Here is a 14,548-nt window from a genome sequence, read left to right as displayed (position 1 = left end):
TATGGCAGAGGGCACTTAAGTCGTTGAAATTTATGCCAAATTCTAGCATTTTAGGAGGAAACAAATTATCAGTGTATCAATCTAACCGTCTTTTATAACCCATAAATCCAAAGTCACACCATTCTTCATTCAATGTCTTTAAGCATTTTCAAGATACTTGTGCAAACCTGGTCCCAGTGACAAGAGTGATGTATGACGTCCTCCATGAGCTGGAGAAGACATTCTGCCCATCGCTCCTGAAAGTGTTATTCAGCAGAGCCAACCTACAGGCCTATCCTGGTTTAAGAGAGATTCTCAGAAGCTTCCCAAATGGTAACTATGACACACAATGACTTCTGAGTGGGAGGGAGTTAGGGCCAATCCATCCACTCATTCTTCCTTAATATGTGGCAAAGGAAATACAATGGAGAAGACACACATGACCCACATCTCTGGAGCTTACATGTAGGCCAGGAAACCCCACAAATGGTTGTCCCTCCGGGACACATCACCAGAGAAGCCCAGTCCACGCCCAGGCACCAGGGAAGGGCAGCACAGGGGGCTGTGAGGTGTGAAAGGGACACTGGATCACAAGGGGCTAGTGGGAGATTTGGAAGCTGATTTTGGAGAATCTGACACCTAGCGCTAAGGAATTTGATGTTTCTGGTTTTTGGAGAACCAAGGAAGCAATAATGGACATTTTAGCAGGGAAAAAGTAGAAGTCAGTATGAAGGATGCGTTGAATTTGGGAAAACTACACATTGATTATAAGAAGAGCACTGTCATTTCTGCACTGTGATACCTTCACATCAGAGGAAGCGACAAAGGAAACCAAATACTGAGGCACAGATTCTGAGCAATATCCTCTCTGTAACCAAGACGCATCCAGGCTGCGGGTACCCAGGGAATGGTGTTACCTACACAGCCCATATCTCTTCAGTTCTGATCCCCTCTGTGTGGGTCAGCTTTCTGTCACTGTGAGAAAACAGTTTAAAGTGGAAATGTTTCTTTTGACTCCCGGTTTCAGTCCTTGGTGTCCTTGGGTGAGGCAGAGCATCATGGTTAGGAGCAAAGTTGCTCATTTATGGTGGCCAGAAAGCAAAAGGAAGGGGAGAGGAAGGGCTCCTGGTGAATGACCTAGTTTCCTGCCATGAGACCTGCCACCTAAAAGATCTGCCACCTGCCTATAGTGCCACAGGCTGCTGACCCAGTCAGCGTGACCTGTGGGGACATTTACTCTCCAGGGATTACGGGGACCGTGCTCCCTGCCACCAGTCCCACTGCCTGTATCCCGTACTTAACATACATTTTCTGTGGCTCTGGACCACACAGATTTCCCCATGCCCCGCTCCAGGTGTTGCCCGGATGTGACGTCAGTGTGTCCTGGGTGTGGGAAAGCATCTGTTGTTCCCATAGATCCTCTTTGCCTTTCCCCTCCTGTTCCCTCATCCCCAGTGGCCCCCCGAAAGTGTGCTCCCTTATCAGAATTTCTGGGCAGCATCTTTCCTCATTTATAGTTGCTTTTTTCCCCTTCCTGTCTCATGGGTCTTATGTATTCCTCTGTGTTTGCTGGGTGACTTTGAAGTGCAGCCCTGAAATTCAGCGCCCAGAGCTGGCTTCCTGCATGTCCCACTGCCACCTACCTACTACATCACTGGCACAGATATGGCAATGGTCACTTCCTGTTTGTGCCAGTCAGAAAGCAGGTTTGCACTGGTTTTGTGGTTTGCCATCCGTCCCACTGGGCAGCATCAGCTCCTCTTCACTGCCACCTTTCCTTTTCACTAGATCGTCTTCCCTGAGTCAGTTAAAACAAAGGTCCTCCTTTTGCTTTATTTTCTGCCTCTCTCCCTCCCTCTCCCTCTTCCTCACTCTTTCCTTTCTTCCTATCTCCATTCTTAAAGGCTGTTGGATCTCTCTCCCTCCCTCTCTCTTTTATTCTTCTTGGTTTTGTTGGAGGTAGGGTCTTGCTATATAGTTCAGGCTGACCTTGAACTCACTATGTTACCCCAGGCTGGTCTTGAATTCACAGTGATCCTCCTGCCTCTGCCTTCCAAGTGCTAGGATTACACGCATGTAGGATAAGATTGGAGTGTGCTGTGTGGGAAGTAGAGCCCCAGAAAAATAGAATCAGAAGGAAAAACCAAGACATGCATTGGACACATCATAAGGAGCACCACTGGCATAGTGTTTCTTGGTTGTAGAAGCAACAACACACGGTGACCAAAAAACGAGAAGGAGAAAGAAGGGAACAGGGTGGAGCAGAAGGAGGAGAGGCAGGACCTGGCTCGGGGTGGGAGGTCCCAGATGATATCCTTGGAGTGAGTGCTGACCTGGGCACTGAACGCCAGACTTCAGCGGGAAGCCCAAGGTTGTCCCCGCCTCCAAGTATGGTTGGTCAGATCCTGTGTTTCCCTTCAGCTTTCCACGAACCCCTGGATCTCCAGAGGACAAATGGAACAGATGTCGAAGAGTTGTCCAGAGTGGCACTGGCTGGCCAGCGAGGTAATCATGGTTTACACTAGCAGTAGCCCCACTGAAACTGTAGGCCTGTCTGTAGGCAGGGGACGCTTTCCTTCCTTCCCTCCTCACCATCCCCGACACAAACACACACTAGCGTGTGGCCAGAAGAAGGTACAAATGCAGAGTAGGGGACAAATAGAGTTTCCTAAATGGGCCTGAGTGAATCTGGAATCTCAGCACAGATGAGGCACTTTGTGATGGGGGTGCATGTTGGGAGATGTGTTGTTTAACGATTTCCTTGTGGTGTGGGTATCATAGCATGGACTTAGGCTAGGGGACAGTTACATCGCTAGGTACAAACTCCCGCAGGATCACAGCCACACATGTGGCTTGTCCCTGACTGAAACATCACTCCTGTCCCGTGTGACTGGGCTGCCGGCACAACATGGAAGTCAGGAAGAAGGAGCTGGGTCAGAGAGATCCATGGGTAGTTTCAGGGTGATGGTGCTGGAGCAGCCATGTGTGGAGACAGGGTTACAGACAGAAGATAGACACGAGGCAGGGCCAGGGAGCCTCGAGATGTGCTGGAGAGGGTGGAACAAAGCTTAGCGGGTGCAAATGTGCCCTTATTCCCAGCAGTGGTCCTGCACCCTGAGTACCAGAGCCTACCGTGACCACAGCTGAGTGGGCATCTGGGTCACTGTCATCTGTGTATCATGTTCTTGTTTCTCTCCTCAGTTCCCTGGGAAATTGCTGTCCAAGTAGATGAAGGAGGAGAATCAGAAGAAATGCCCAGGTTGTTACCTTACGATGCAGACGGTAATGAAGATTAAAATTATCTATTATTATTGTTACTATTTTTGCCCTGGGCATTGAACCCAGGACCTTTGCTCTGGGCCACATCCTCAAATTCTTTTTCATATTTTATTTTGTTACGGGGTTGTCTCTGTTACTAAGCTGCCCAGTCTTGGCTCAAACTCAGTCTACCTGCCTGTCTTTTAGAGTGGTAGGACTCCAGGCAAGCGCCAGCACTTCTGGCTACCCATTTTGCCTATTTATATTTAGTTCAACACAGACACATCTAGTATTTCACCTGCTTTCCTGTCCATCCATTCATCCATCCACTGGTCTATCCATCTATTCACCAATTCACCCATCCATTCATCTGTCCACCCACCATTTCTCCATCCATCCACCCACCCATTCCTCACCATCCCCCATCCCTGTTGCAGACAGACGGCCAGCTTTTCCTCAGGAGAAACAAGCAGCCAAGAAGGCTGAGTTCAGACGGATAGGGAGGGTATGGGAACATAAACAAAGCAAGGGAGAACGGAAAACATGTATAGAGTGGTTAATAGAGATCTGGGTGATTGTTGATTTTACCTAAACAGACACGGGCTCCAGACATCACCAGTTTGAGGCATGTTATCAGTGAAGAGAGGAAATTTTCAACTACTTCGTCTGTGGTTGTGCCAGAAGCATGGGACCTTACACTGTAGAAAAGAACTTTGACGATATGAGAGATGAGACAATATACAGAGGAAATTAAATTCACATTTTTAGATTAAAATTTTAGTTTGAAAGATTAGTTAACTAGAGAGAACAGGTAGCACACTGGGAAAAAAAAGAAGTGAGTTCAATTATCAAACAAAGGGCAGAGTTTAAAAGGTGGAAAATTATATTAAAGGAGAAACAGAAAATGCTATGAATTGGGTGCTTTGGGGAGGATGCACCAAAGTTATTCACAGAGAAAAAGAGAGCAAATAGGAGGAAAGAAAAAGGAAGACAGATGAAAGCAGAAACTGTCTGCAATGTAGAGAGAAGAAACATTGGAGGGATTAATGGAAGAGTCACTGGACAGACCCAACTTCTGGTACCAGGATGACAAGTTGGCAGTGAGTTTTTAAATGACAGAGTCCCCAGTTATCAAAATGGTGCCTCTAATATCCTCAGAGGTGATCAGCCTCTGCCCAGGCACCCTTATCTACTTCCGTCTATAACTCAATCCCAAACACACCTTTCCATATTAATCCGATTTTCATCATGATGAAAACCTGAGAAAAGCAACTTAAAGGAGAAAAGGCTTATTTTTGGCTCTCAGTTTTGAAGGTTTCAGTCCATAGTTGCTGCTTCTGTCAACTGCAGGCCTGTGGTGAGGCAGAGCCATCATGGCAGAGGGGTGTGGTGCCGGAAAGCTGGTCGCGTCATGGTGGTCGGTAAGCAGAGAAGCTGAGGGAGGATGAGAGAGGAAGGAGCCAGGGCCTACAGCAGTCACAGAGTCAGAGTAGAATGAGGAAGCTCACAGAGCTCTCCAGGTTCTGGAGGAGTGGACTGGGGCCCTGTATAAGACTTTAGAGCCAGGGATATAGCTCAAGGCCAGGGTTATGGCTTGGTAGTATAGAACCTGCTTGACAAGTATGAGGTCTTGAGTTCAATTCTTGGTACCAAAAAAAAAAAAAAAAAAAAAAAAAAACCACAAAAAACGACTTTAGTATGAAACTAGTTAGACAGGAGCAAGAGGCCCTGAGTGCTGTTGCATCGTACGGTGACTGCATGTTTCAAGACTCTACAACAGAAGAAAGGTTTTGGAAGTTTTTACAGTACAGCAATGACAAGTGTTTAAGAAGCTAAATACATTTAACCTGGCTTAAACATGCAATGCGTATGTATAGTGGACATTACACGATATCCCATTAATATGTATAGCTATGCTCGTCAGTTAAAAATAGATTTCAGAAGACTTTGAGAATAAAAATAAAATCTTGGTGGAGGAGAGGAAACTCAGAGAGACAGAGAACAGGGAAATGGAGCCTGCGCACTGGATAGGAGAGGTAAAGGGAAGCGACGTAAACAGATACAGCAATGGGACTCAGTGACACAGACAGAGAGAAGGCCACAGAGACAACAGCACAGCTGAAGAGAAGCTCACCGAGGAAGCAGATGTGTGGAGGCAAAGCCAACGGGAGACCGGTGAAGTAAGGAGAAGGAGGAGAGGTACAAGACAGAAAAAAGGCACAGCAAAACCCAGTGTGGCTCTCACCGTGCGGAACAGGCCCAGGGTTTCCCATCATGGCGGCTCCTCATTCTGGGATCTGCTTCCAGGTCAAGGGTCATCGTTTCCTTGTTCTCTGTGAGACTTGTGACCCGCAGACTCCCCCCGGAGGCTAACAGAGGAGGAGAGGAGGCACTCAGCCTCCTGCCAGCTACCAGCAAGGGAAGGGGCAACGATTCCCAGTGGCCTTGTGGCAGGAAAAGTTTCCCTCTTCCTCCATCCTGTTCTTTTCTTTCCCATGTTTGCATGTGGAGGATGGAATTATGTTCATTTTCTGCTTTGTTTTTCAAAACTGAGAGAGACCCAGGATAAAGGCGAGGGGAATGGCTGAGTGGGGGCATCCTGTGGAGAGAATGTGGAGAGAGAATATGCTGAAGTCAGGCTGAGGTGCCCCTGAGGAGGTGCCAGGCTGATTCACACAGGCGTATCACCAGGCTAAGGCAGTTGAGGTGAAGAAATTATTTTAGCTGCTGGTGGAAGTACTTAGTACTAAGTACCTAGACATAAGTTTTGTGACTGAAATCTTACAGGCTAGAGAAGTCATGCAAGGGATTCTCAGGCGAGAGCTGACCACAGAAGTGTTCCGGTGCCGTGATTCCTGTGAAAATAGGAGAACTTTTGTTAACTCAGAGCTCAAGATCTTTAAGATTGAGGAAAATACAGAAAATACTGGAATTATGCAGGTGCCCACGGGGATTAAGATAAACCCCAGAGAAACAGAGATAGGAGAACAGAGGTTGAGAGACAAAGTAGGCACTTCAATGAGAGATACGATGTGGAAGAAAATTAGAGACAGATGCAGAGAGGCAAAGAAATAGTACTATTAATAATAATGCAGGCTGGGGATTTAGCTCAGTGGTATAAGCACCTGCCTGGCAAGCGTGAGGTTGTGAGTTCAATTCCCAATACCCCCCCCCATAATAACCATAATACAGGACAGAAGTGCAGAGAAGGTGATGCAGAGAAACAAGTGAATCAAAGAAAAAATTTGCAGATGGTGAAAACTGTGCCTAAGGGAAGAAGTCACTATTAAGTAGGAGTCACCAGACAGAGCAACTTCCAGGAAAGAGTCTCTGCAGGGAGTTTCCGATTGAGGTCTCCCCAAGTAGAATGGCTGAGATACACTCAAAGCTCTAGTCTACCTCCTGGCTCTTTCACCTGCTGTCAGATAACGGCATGGTTCTGAAGAGCATATCTGCCAGGCATCTCTTGCAAACACATCCCTCCACGTACCACAGAATACTTATTCTAGAATCTTCTCCATTGCAACGTTTTTCAGAAATTGAACACTTCCAGTAGAAACCAATATCTTTCTGGTACTAGAAACTCCTGTCCTGCAGGCTTCCCTCTTGCAGTAAAGGATGAGTGCCTTGCACTATTGCACTGTCCTCATTTTCTTCACTTTTGCACAGTTGCTATTAGCAAGATGTAGGTCATGCCCTGATATTTCCCACTTATGGCTGGTGATCTTTGTTGTCCGATTATCCAGTCCCTTATGCTGCCTGGAGATCTCTGTGGCTTCCACCCACCGCGGGGCTGCACCCTACATCCTCTGCCTCATTTCCACCAACAGCATCAATGGCTCTGGAGTTTGCAGCACTTGGTCTTTCTTTTCTAAGGGAGCTGTTAGGCACACCATTCCCCACATTGGGTGCTGTCACCTTGGTTCTCTCTGCTCCTTGTCCCCCTCTGATCTGGTTCTGTTCTCCTACCCCAGGGATGGCTTTGCCAGTGCCCAGGAAGAGAAAGGGCAGAGGGTGCGGTAGGGAGAAGGAAACAGATGAGATGGGGAAAGATGGTAAATGGCAGGATGCGAGAGAACAAGACAGTAGCGAAAGGAGGGGACAGGAGCACATCTGAGCGGAGATGCATCTGGAGACACTGGGTGCTGGAGACCAGGGCAGATGCCAGGCAGTGCACAGAGCAGAGGCAGAGGGAGAGGAAGCAGGAGAGAGCCAGGTGGGCGGGAGGGAGCCAGCTGGAGGGGGCTGTGCCTCGGGGGTGGTGACTGGAGCAGAGGACAGACAGAGCCTGGACAGTGCAGTCCCAGCCAGGAGACACTGGGGCTTCCCTCGCCTTCACCAAATCCCCCCTGAGCTCCCTTTAGGGGTACCCTGTGCCCTTGGCTGTGCACAGAGATTTCATTTCTTTCCCTCAGAGAACGGCAACAACTGTGTAGAGATGTCTGAGACAGAGGAGCGCCCAGAAGCCTCAAGCTCCCCTGCAAGTCATGGGCCAGGTAAGGAAGTACCACCTTCCTCTTTAAATTTTTTTATTAGTATATGTTTGTGATCCATAATAGTTATATTCATCTTGGGGAACTGGTGTATATACATATCTCATTTTGATCATTTTTTTGTGCCCAATCCCTCCTGCCTTCCCCAAGACCCCTTCTTATCTCTAGTGCCAACTTCCATGTCTCCTACCATGGCTCTCTAATTGCGTTCTTTTAAATTATTCCTATTTCAGGTCTCTTGTATTAGAGAAGCCATTCAATAATAACCTTCTGTTTCTGATTTATTTTGTTTAGTATTGGGGTCTTAAGAGCCAACCATTGTCCAATGACCCAAACTTATCCTTCTTTATGGCTGAGTAGAACTCCACGGGGAAGGGGACATTTCCAGCCTGGGCCTACACAGTGGATGGCAGTGGCCCTACACAGCAGGGGATGCTGCTGCTTGTGCTCTGAGTGTGCCCTCTTGAGTCCAGCCAGTGCTCAGAGCAAGAGAGAGAGAGAGAGAGAGTTCTTGGCATGTACCCTGCCCTTTGTGGTTGAAACACAAGGAAAGATTCTTGTGAATTCTTGTGACCCTTGTTGGGAGCATCTGTGGTCATGGGTGTGTATCGGAGGAGGAAGCATCAAGGAAAGACAGCATCTTCTTTCTTTTTCACTCTTTTCGCTAGAGATTTGATGGTGCAGTTTCGATCCCTGCACACCCCTCCTTTTCTCCAGACTTCCTGGCTCTTCCTGGGCACACAGAGGTGTGTTTCTGGGTCCCTGTGCATGGTCCATCTTGTCTTCGTTTCTCTTCAGTGTCCTGTGACCCTGAAGCTCCCCAGCTGATGAATGGAGAAGCAGCAGAGGAGGTTCCAAGCCACACACCACATAATGAAGAAGAAGGTAATCATGCTGTCTAACGCCACTCAGGATGAGTCTTTGTCTTCCCGTCTGGAGGCAGGAATATCTCTCCTTTTCCCTCCCATTCTGTCAACTCCTTTCACGTACCAGACAGAAGAGAGGCTCAGAGCCCGTGGAAAGCTCAGAAACAGAGATAGGGAGCTGGGTGGAAGGAAGCAAGGTGGCTGGACTGATGGGAGCTGTGAGCCTCCACACCAGGGGGCTGCAGAGGCAGGAAGGTCTGAGGACAGAGACCTCCACCGAGAACTGGAGCTGGCGCCCATCAAGACCTGAGGGGAAAATACGGAAAGGACTGTGTGGGCTGAGGGAGTCGGGGATTAAGTGTGAGCGGGTGTTTCCTAGTGGATTTACTGTGAACACGCTTTACAGTGAAAACATCCAGTTACTCCTTGAATTCTGTTTTTCACTTTCACTCATGGTTTTGGGGAAATTCAAGAAGAAAAGAAACCTTGAGAATTCCCATGACTAGGGTCTAGTTTGATGTTAGGTCTTGTGTGCATGTACTTGGCTACATCAGCTAGGCTGGTGGAGCTCACTTTTATTTCTGTTTTTGTTTTCCGGACGTATTGACACTAGTATTTGAATTCATTCAGTAATTTCTGTTTTCCTTATAATCAATGAAAATGAAAAACTGTAGTATTCCTCTGCAGACTAATATTTTTGTCATTTTGTTGCAAATTTGACAAAGCCTTTAAAGAAACAGTACCATCCTAACTGACAGGATTCAGATGAACTATTTCTGAAACCAATATTCCCCATTATGTCCTTGGACCGTACAGTGTTCTTTTGGAGTGCTTTGATAATTATGTTACCATTTATCCCCCAAAGCCTTAAGACTTCAGTAGGCAAATTGTTGTTCATGTTTTAAGAAGCTAGAGCTGCAAAAGGGTGTTAGACACAGGTGTGGCATCAGTCCTAAGGACAGGAAGGGCAGAGATAGGCTCCTGGATGGCTCCACGAGGGCTTCTAGTTCTCTGATGCTGCCATGTTCCTTTGTGTTTTGTTTTGTTTTGAGACTGGGTCTAGTTGCATAGTGCAGGCTGGCTTTGAACTTTCTTATGTTGCCACAAAAGAAGAGACACCAAAACGACCCCCCGGATTTGGAGGCAGATTTATTCACACAGATGAGCACTGATTAGGATCATTCCCAAAATATCAGGCCCTGATCTCTGATGGTCCAAGGCTTATCAGGGATAAGCAAGCAGAAATAGGCAGAATGGCTTGTCACTTGGCAATTAATTTATATAACGTGCATCCTAGTGACCACCCATTTCTAAGAGACAGGAGCAGCTGGAACTGGAACGGCAACTCTAACCTGGACAACTAAGAAGCTGAAGTATACTGCCGGTGGGGCCATTTTATGTTACAATATACCCCAGGCTGGCCTCAAACTCACAGCAATCCTCCTGCCTCAGCCTCTAGAGTTCTGGGATTACAGACATGTGCCACCTGCCCAGCTGCTGCCATGATTTAGGGTTGATTCCCTGGTCTAAATCCAAAGAGGAAACCCAGGGAATTCTACTAGGGTACAACGGAAAGAGATTTTATTTAGCAGATAAAGAATTCATAGGAGAGGAGAACATCAGGAGGAGTTACTATGTGGGTTGGAGGTAAGCGGAAGAATAGAAATGGAAAAAATGAACACAGAGGCCATGTGAGTGGATGTAGTGCATCTCTCAAGGAGAGAAACAGATATTTAGGGAGCTGGGAAACATCAGTGTGGAGGAAGACCAGAAAGTGAAAGAGAATGTGTGTGTTCAAGGAACAGAAGAGGCTGCTTCTTATGATCGAATGGAAGACTGCATTCATTCTTTTTAAAGCAAAGACCAGTTTTTCCGCGCAGACACTCATGTCGCTGGGGCCCAGGGTCTTCAGAAGGGAGCTTGTGTGGGAACCCACCAACCATTAGCAGGGAAAGCAGGGCAACCAGAGCATGGCGCTCACTGATTGGCCAGCTGGCAGATGAGGGGATGTGAGTGGTTGGCGCCTTCGGAGAACTGGGTACTGGATTGAAGCTCCCACTGATTAGCTGAGGCGACTTTATTGTTTGTTTTTCCTGTGGTCAAAGGTGGATATTAGTGGATTTTCCTAAGAGCAAAGGGACTTTAATCTTCAGTTTTCTTTTTAGGAAGTCTCTTATCCAAAGGGGCGAGAAGGCCCATCCAATTTGTTCATATCTGAACTATTTTCTGGGAAAGAACACTGGAAATAAAATTCTAGGACCCTGCACTGAGTAAACCTTATACAGTTGTTAGATGAGAGAGTTCTATCTGTGAACAGCTAGGGAAGTAGCAGTGATGTTTAATGATTAGCGAACAAACCGTCAGCAAACTGTTGAATGCTTTCAACCAGCAATAGATTTGTACTGCATGCAGCACCAGCTGGAGGTTTTTCAAGCACACAGTCACAAGAAGCCTGCGTAGACATGGCCCTTTGCAATTGCTGCGAGCCAACTAGATAAGCTATGGTTACTGGCAATAAGCCTTTTCTTTGGTGTTGGTAGTGTTTTGAACCAGTGCCTCTAGAGAATGGCCTATTTTTTTATGTTCAAACAAAATACAAGTATTTATGGTAATGTGGGTGCTCCAAAGTATTGGATGTAGTGAAGTGTGAGGAGGCCTGATAATTCTGAAAAGAGTGACCCCATTGTTTTCAAGACCCAATTTATCCTAGAAACTGTCCTTTAGTTACTGGTTTTGGGTCATTCTGAACGCTTTGTAATATCTCTTTACATGTAATATCCTTTCTTCAGCCAGTAAAGTTATGGCTGAAAAAAAATAGATCCCTGCCTTTTTTTTCTTCACAAAATGTAAGTATTTTCAACCTAGTTTCATGTTCTTGATTGGCCAGATCAATACCTAGACTAAGAGGTATCCAGTTCTAGAGAGTAGAGAAGTGACTTGTGTATTGGATTAGAGAGGATGCATATGAATTTTATATCCCTTAGATCTTGCTCAAATCTTGGGAGATGATGGTGGGCTTGTTTTTTTTTTTCTCATGGCCAGCTGGCAAATTACCACTAATACAGTGTTTAACTCTATTCCCATTTGTTATTGTTTCCTTTCACAGGTCAGAATTCTGGGCAGGCTTAGTTTATTCTCTGCTCAAAGTTCTGAAATTATTGCATCAGCCAGGCTGAGCACTTATGTGAATGTTTTGCAACCAAACTTACCCAGGTTGTTGACAGAATTTAGCTCCCTGTGGTGGAGTCCACAGCTTTATTGCTGGTTATTGGTCAGTGCTCTCTCTAGGCTTGCAGAAACCACTCGTCCCCTGACATCCTCAAGGACACAAGTGTGTGGAACCTCCTCACACTCTGAATTCTGACTTCCTTGTCTGCTGCCAGCTGGAAAAGTTATCTACTTTTAAGGGGCTTTTGTGTGATTGACCAGACCCACAATAATCATCTCCCTTTTTAAATGTCAACTGTGCCACATCACCTAACCTAAGCATGGCAGTAACGTCTCTTTATGTTCCTAGTTCCCAGGGTTAGGGAGGAACATCTTCCAGAACCATCTGCAAATTCTGCCTACTATGACAGGACTTAGCAAAATCCTTAGAAAATATGGTCTAGATGAACCATTGATTGTCTCAAGCAACTAATATAAAATGAACACCAAACACGAACAGAATATAAATGTATTAAAGGAAAGAATGCCTTTAGTTGAACCTGAAGAGATTACAGTAATTGAATTATGTGCTACAAGGAAGTGATGCATACCTATCCTTTTTATTGTTTGCTGACCTTGATTCTGTAGGAGATAGATATCCTAGAGTTCAAATCAACTATAAATTGATCTAGTATAATTTTCAAGGACTTCAGAACTTAGTCCTTTCATACATGTGACTAATTCCATTTGCAAAATAGAAGCTCTATCTAGTGCATTTATAGATGGAATATTAAAGGAATTTTCCTCAGATAGTGATAAAAAGATAGTATTTTACTAGTGGGATATGGGAGACTTTGGAGAGTCCCCGCCATGTTTCACAAAGATATTGATCAACTGTGTTATTTTTGCCATATCCAAAATATCCTGCTGTTACCCAAAGCCATCATTAGTGAAATGTTACCAGTTGTTAAGTACAAGAATTAGAATCATAGAACACATAGCAGAAGTGTAAGTCTCTAAGGAAGAGATTGTGACTTTGACAAAGATAATTCCATGAGAAACACCAAAGAGGCACTGCATTTGGCTGCTTGAGTGACTAAAGTAAAAGTGTGTCACCCATGCATGTATTTTCATGCATGTGTGGAGTCATGGATTCACTAGCCAAGCAGAGTCTACAAAGGCACACAGGGTAAATTATATGATAGCAGTTGACTCCAAATCATGGACTAAGCACTGATCTTTGACAAATGGACAAGACACCAATGCCTTCAGAAATGTTTGGTGAGGTATGCATGGCAATGTGTGCCACGCATCTTTGCATACTATTCTACTGATTGATGGACCTACACCCACTAGTTTTAGGGGGCTAACTTGACCAGGGACTTATCAGACTTTTGTCTTCCTCTATTTGCTTGGGTTCACCATCATCTACTATTCAGAAAGCTCATGAAAATCAGAGACAGACACAGAAAACCAGACTTCTATAAATGTATACAAGAAAAGTGAGAGTGCATGCACTGGGAGAAAATTATGCACGTATGTGGAGAGAATATTTGCTACCCTTCCAAACCAAAATACGTAGCTACTTTATATCTAATTCCATATTCGTCTTTAAATAAGATACACTCAGCAATAAGAGTTTAATGAAACTAATCAGTAATCACATTGTTATCGAGAACACTTCACTTGGCATTGGAAGAGGAAGACTGACTTTTTATTATTTCCAGAGAACAATATTTTTCTCCTGGAAGATGAGTACTTTAGTTTTATTCTTAGGGCTATAAGTACAAAAATAAAAGTAGAAAATGAGATGCAAAATGGAAAGAGCTCAGCTCCATTAGACATCAGACATGACTGTTGCAGCAGGTACTTTCTCCTGGTGAGCAGGCATCTTAGCTCCATGTCAGTGTGCAGCTCGGTAGGCAGGGGGAGGACTTCTCTGGCCACCATTTGCAGGATCCATGGACAGTAATTTTGTTGCTTTTGTTAGAACCTGGTGAGCTGCAGGACCGCCCCCTGAATGAAGAAGAATCTGAAGAGCTTACTTCTAGCCCACAGTTCCACAGTGAACAAGGTAATTATAACAACAACCAAAAGAATAAAAATAAAAACATGTTTAGTTCTGATAAAAAGGAAGAGTCAGGAGAGGAAAAGAAGAGAGACTGCTGAGATGGGAGGAACAGTAAAAGGAGAAGATTTCAGAGGAAGAAGTGGAGTCAGAGCGAGTGAAAAGTTTTCATAAAATCACAATTTTGGCCCAGGACCAGAGCAATCAGAATATGAAGCTGAGAAGTGTTCCTGTGTCATGTGTTGCCCCAAAATTTCAGAAGGCCCATCGGCAAGCACAGACAGTAGCCAAGCATGTGACCCAGCGGGTAAGGATGCCTATGGCCGCGCTATTTGGATGGGGTGGGTGCCACAGATCCCAGACTGAGTGGTGGCAGGTGGTCCAGCAATCCCAGAATCCCTTTCTGCATTTGCTTGACTTGAGTCCTTTGGGAACTGCAGGGAGGGAAGAAATCTTATAGAGTCACGTGTAGTGGGCTGGGCTGGGTTGGTTAAGTATTACAAATACACTGTTTAAAATTAAGTAGCTAAGTGAGGTGTAGGCAGAAGAACACAGTTAGAGCCCAGCCTGGGCAGTTTAGAGACTTTGTGAGACCCTATCTCAGAATAAAAGGGATCAAGATGGGGGAATACAATCCCTAAGATTGGACAGAAGATGTTCGGGCATCTTCTTCACCACATTGGTGCATTAAGTCACACCCAGTCTTTCCAAGAACCCGAGAAGACCCTGTGTCCTTC

The 14,548-nt window shown here is 45.6% G+C and overlaps 1 protein-coding gene across 2 annotated transcripts in view; it reads left to right on the top strand.

The window, feature by feature from the left end:
- The window catches only part of LOC100727974 (nuclear body protein SP140), a 57,672-nt gene that overhangs the window by 11,984 nt on the left and 31,140 nt on the right, over positions 1–14,548 (top strand). For both annotated transcript variants that reach the window (XM_013157416.3, XM_063237131.1), the window contains 7 exons: positions 144–312; positions 2,401–2,484; positions 3,181–3,261; positions 7,653–7,733; positions 8,529–8,615; positions 13,734–13,817; positions 14,005–14,118. In XM_013157416.3, the coding sequence (XP_013012870.2) occupies positions 144–312; positions 2,401–2,484; positions 3,181–3,261; positions 7,653–7,733; positions 8,529–8,615; positions 13,734–13,817; positions 14,005–14,118 (700 nt within the window). The remainder of the gene's footprint in view (positions 1–143; positions 313–2,400; positions 2,485–3,180; positions 3,262–7,652; positions 7,734–8,528; positions 8,616–13,733; positions 13,818–14,004; positions 14,119–14,548) is intronic.

Source organism: Cavia porcellus, unplaced genomic scaffold, assembly GCF_034190915.1.
Source record: "Cavia porcellus strain 051 isolate PalLab524CR breed Dunkin Hartley unplaced genomic scaffold, mCavPor4.1 scaffold_26, whole genome shotgun sequence".
NCBI classification, from domain to species: Eukaryota; Metazoa; Chordata; class Mammalia; order Rodentia; family Caviidae; genus Cavia; species Cavia porcellus.
Note: the sequence above shows the minus strand (reverse complement) of the source record. Positions and strands in the feature narration are given on the sequence as shown.